Source organism: Malus sylvestris (genome assembly GCF_916048215.2).
Source record: "Malus sylvestris chromosome 13 unlocalized genomic scaffold, drMalSylv7.2 SUPER_13_unloc_1, whole genome shotgun sequence".
Lineage (NCBI taxonomy): Eukaryota > Viridiplantae > Streptophyta > Magnoliopsida > Rosales > Rosaceae > Malus > Malus sylvestris.
Window position 1 is genome coordinate 17,501 of NW_025920903.1, and position 5,000 is coordinate 22,500.

Below are 5,000 nucleotides of genomic sequence, written 5' to 3' on the forward strand. Positions count from 1 at the left end.
CCATACTTGCATCGTTACTCTCCTCGGCCTTGTCCTCCTTGAAAGCCATGGCCTTAAGGGCCTTCTTTTGTGGGCAATCTCGCATCATGTGAGGGCCGTCGCATAGGTAACAAGTGGGTTGCCAAGACTTACCCTTGCCTTTGTCATGCTTATCGGCTTTCTTCTCCTTCGGTTTGCTTGTCTCGGCCTTGTCCTTCGGCTTATGTTCTCCCCCACTTCTCTCATGGTTACCCTTCTTCCCCGTGGACTTGGAATCACCTTGGTGGCTTGATTTAAACTCAATCAAGGATTCGGCGGCGGTAATGGCATCAGACAATGTTTGCACGTGTCTCCTTTGTAGTTCGAGTTTAGCCCAATTTTGCAGTCCACTCATGAAGTACATGAGCTTGTCTTCCTCTAACATGTTGGGCACCTCGAATAACAAGCTCACGAAGGCGTTGACATAGTCTTTGACGCTCCCCGTTTGCTTGAGCCACCTTAGTTTCTCCTTGGCTTCGTACTTGGCATTTTGGGGATAGAAGTGCAACATAAGATCTTTCTTAAATTCATCCCAAGTGGTGAGAGAGAACGTACCTTGCTCAATCTCCATGCTCCGGCGACGCCACCACATAAGGGCATTGTCAGCTAAGAACATGGTTGCCGTTGAGATTTTGGACTCGTCATCTTCAAGCTTCAGGTACTTGAAGTATCGCTCCACGTTCCACACGAATGTGTCGACCTCCTTTGCTTCCCTCTTCCCATTATAGGATTTGGGTTTAAAGGAGTCGATTACCTTGGAGTCCAACGCCTTGATTTCCCTCGACCCTTGCACGAATTGCTTCACGACTGCTTCTTTACAAAACGCCACATCTCTCTTAAGTTCCCTTGTGTCCTTTATCTCTTCTTGAAGCGCCACAAACCTTGCCTCTATGTTGTCAAGGTGAACCTGGACTTCCCTCCGCATCTTGTCTGCCATGGTGTTGAGAGCGCCAAGGAGCTCATCTCGTAGCCCTTCCACCAAGCCACGCAGTTCATCCTTACCATTGTCCACCATGGTTTGGATTTCCTCCTTGTCGACAACGTCCTCATCAAGTCGAGTATCGAACTCGAGTATGGTTCGTTCCACCTTCTCGAGTCGCTCTTCCATGGTCTCCATCGATGCTTGCAAGTCCTTTAACTTTGGCTTGCTCTTGGCAACGTCTTGGACCTCGGCAGTACGCTCCCTTAGGTCGGAGACTCCGGACACCATCTCTCCACTTGCCATATCCTACTTTCCTTCAAGTGATTCACGAGCTAGGCTCTGATACCAGCTGTCACGGGATGACTCTTTAAGCCTTCCGCCCGTGCGGCACTTAGACTTGAATACCTCGATGAACAAGCTAAGTAAGCCTTCGAAGCCTCGCTTCCCCGGATCGAATCACAAAGAAAGCTAAGATAGCTTGGAGAATGCTAAGATCACTTAGAAGATGGGAGAAAGGAAGCTTTGTATTGAAAGTTAAGAGAACTTTACAATTGCTTACAACTCTTGGATGGTTTGGTCAAATGGCCTTGCCTCCTATTTATAGGCCTAAGTCACCTCCTCAATGGAGGGTTCTAGAATCCCCTACTTACATCCAAAAATATCTAGCATAGTTCTAGATACAACTTGCCTAATCTAGATTATTCTAGGTGAGGCTTAAATATGTACACTTGTGTGGAATGTTCCGGAATGCCCTAGATTATCTTGAATGCTCCGCCACGTTCTTGATTTCTCCGGGACGTTCCAGAAGCTTCCATGAAGACATGGCTTCATGGGCTTAGATATATGATGTCTTGGGCATTTTCTTTGTTTTTAACATGCGGCCCGTGACACTTGGATGTGGTAGCCGTTTCTCAGGCTCCCTCTCCGGAATCGAACCCTAATTCTCCGTCACCCGTCACCACCATGGTAGGCCACTATCCTACCATCGAAAGTTGATAGGGCAGATATTTGAATGATGCGTCGCCAGCACGATGGCTGTGCGATCCGTCGAGTTATCATGAATCATCAGAGCAACGGGCAGAGCCCGCGTCGACCTTTTATCTAATAAATGCGTCCCTTCCAGAAGTCGGGGTTTGTTGCACGTATTAGCTCTAGAATTACTACGGTTATCCGAGTAGCAGGTACCATCAAACAAACTATAACTGATTTAATGAGCCATTCGCAGTTTCACAGTCTGAATTTGTTCATACTTACACATGCATGGCTTAATCTTTGAGACAAGCATATGACTACTGGCAGGATCAACCAGGTAGCATTCCTCTTCGACGCCGGCGCCGCGCGAGACCGACGACCTTGACGGTCGACGGCTCGCGACGGGCACGACAGTCGTACGCATCAAGCGACAAGGCTTCGATCGGACGATCGGAGGCCGTAAAGACCCACCGCCCCTTCAACGTTCCGCATCCGAGATGTCGACCGGAAACTCGCGCACCGGAACGCACCGCAACGAGTGCGGCTCGTCCGGGACACGAGCACCGCCACGATGTCGTCCTCCCGCCGGCAAGGCCAGCAAGAGGAGGAAAGGGACGACGAGAGGCAGCATTCCTTCGCGATAGGTAGCCAAAACAGAAACCCATCTTGCGCGCAAGACGAATCTTGACGCGTCAATGAAGCGGGGTACGAGACGACAGTTCGATGCCGAAGCACGGAGCCTGCCGTCGAATACAACCCAATTACCACTCATACGCCGTCACGTTAGCTAAACCCAGCACCGCCCAACGAAATACACGTCTCGACTATCCCAACAAAGGGATGCGTCTCGAGTGCAGATACGCCGGGTAGGAGCCGAGCCGCACCGCTAGGCATGAAAACACATACGAAGGCAACAGGTACGACCGAATAGTTCAACGGCTACCGAGAAGCTTCGTCGACGCCGCACGAACTCGCTTTCGACATGCAACGTGGGTTGGGAAGGACCTAACACATAGCACCAACCCCTTATCTATGCACGCCTAGAACAAGCACGAACTTTGTTTTCGAACCCCTCTTGACCGTCAAACGAGGGACAAGCTTCTTCACCACCGCCGCACGAACTCGCACTCAAACATGCTAGTGCACTGCGAGGGCCCTTTCGGACCACACTAAGCCGAACCGACACTAGCATTGCCAAGAACAAGCCCGAGCATTGCTGATTACAAAGCTCCGCAACAGGGACAACCGAAAGAGAGGGACAAACTTCTTCATCGCCGCCGCGAAGACAAATCTTCGACATGCTAGTGAACTGGGCGAGCCCTTCGGAAAACAAACGTCCATGGACTGCATTGCCGTGCGCCCACTAACACGCCTAGGAGAAGCCTGCGCATTGGTTCATCCAAAGCCGAACCCTCCCTAATATCCAACAATCCGAGGGCAACCGAGGGTTGAAAACATGCATGTCGAAAAAAACACCCGCTCCCAAGCAAAAGAAAACAAACCCAACCCAAAAGTTTAAAGAGAAAAACATTTTTCCCAACCCGCTATTTTTCGAAACGTTTTTTCCACCCCGCTTAAAACCATTTTGTCCCCCTTTTAATTTTGAAAACGAAAACATTTTTGTTTTGTTTGAAAACATTTCAAAACATTTCAAAACATTTGAAAAAATTTAAAAAAAAAAAAAAAAAAATTTTAAAAACGCACCCATGGTGGCGGCGGCGGCGGAGGGGGACCGCCACCGTCGCCGTCACCATGGGCGGGAATGTCCCAAACCCGACACATCATATATACCGAGGCAACACGTGATGATGTGCGGGAATGTCATCCCTAGACCGATGGTGCAGCCTGCATGCCATGCTTGGGATTTTTGACATGCAGGGAGCACCACCCCCCTATATAGCATATTATGCTGTTATGGCACTGCCAGGAGGAGACATCAGTTTTCGCGAGGAGTCATATTGGGCCATGAAAAATTCATGGCTTGGAATTTGAACGAGATCTTTTGCAGGGATGTACATATAGATGCAAGGGATTTTCAGAAAAAAATTCAGACTTTTTTGAGCATGGCAAGTATTTTATTTTATTTTTTGAAGTCGGGAAATTGGAAAAATCGTAAAAAAAAATCGGTGCGAGATTTTTCAAATCCGTAAGTTTAAGGACCTTCTAAAAATCATATACTAACTATATGGTGCGGATTGTGCGGGGAAATTATCAATAAAAATGGGACTTGACATTGTTTGAAGATTTTCGACGCGTTTCGACATGCCTGCTGTGCAATTTGGCATTGTCAGAGTGGGCGCTAGCCTCGCTTGCTGTCGACAGGAAGCGAGGCTAGTGGCGAGGCTAGCAGCGAGTTTTTTGAGTGCCAAGATGCGAGGCTTGGCATGTCATTGGCATGCCATGGTCGGCATTTGACATGCCAATGTCGACATTTTGCGAGGCTTGGCATGTCATTGGCATGCCATGGTCGACATTTTCCGAGTCTTGACATGTCATTGGCGTGCCATGGACATGTCATGGTCGACATTTTGCGAGGCTTGGCATGTCATTGGCATGCCACGGTCGACATTTTGCGAGTCTTGACATGTCATTGGCATGTCATTGGCATGCCATGGTCGACATTTTCCGAGTCTTGACATGTCATTGGCGTGCCATGGACATGTCATGGTCGACATTTTGCGAGGCTTGGCATGTCATTGGCATGCCACGGTCGACATTTTGCGAGTCTTGACATGTCATTGGCATGTCATGGACATGCCATGGTCGACATTTTGCGAGGCTTGGCATGTCATTGGCATGCCATGGTCGACATTTTCCGAGTCTTGACATGTCATTGGCGTGCCATGGACATGTCATGGTCGACATTTTGCGAGGCTTGGCATGTCATTGGCATGCCACGGTCGACATTTTGCGAGTCTTGACATGTCATTGGCATGTCATGGACATGCCATGGTCGACATTTTGCGAGGCTTGGCATGTCATTGGCATGCCATGGTCGACATTTGACATGCCAATGTCGACATTTTGCGAGGCTTGGCATGTCATTGGCATGCCATGGTCCACATTTTCCGAGTCTTGACATGTCATT

At 49.0% G+C, this 5,000-nt stretch overlaps 1 protein-coding gene across 1 annotated transcript in view; it reads right to left on the reverse strand.

The window, feature by feature from the left end:
* The window catches only part of LOC126613560 (uncharacterized), a 2,843-nt gene extending 1,599 nt beyond the window's left edge, over nt 1-1,244 (reverse strand). The window contains exon 1 of the mRNA XM_050281186.1: nt 1-1,244. This exon is cut by the window's left edge and continues 746 nt beyond it. Within this exon, the coding sequence (XP_050137143.1) occupies nt 1-1,243 (1,243 nt within the window). The 5' untranslated portion in view covers nt 1,244.
* Between the last annotated feature and the right edge of the window lie 3,756 nt (nt 1,245-5,000).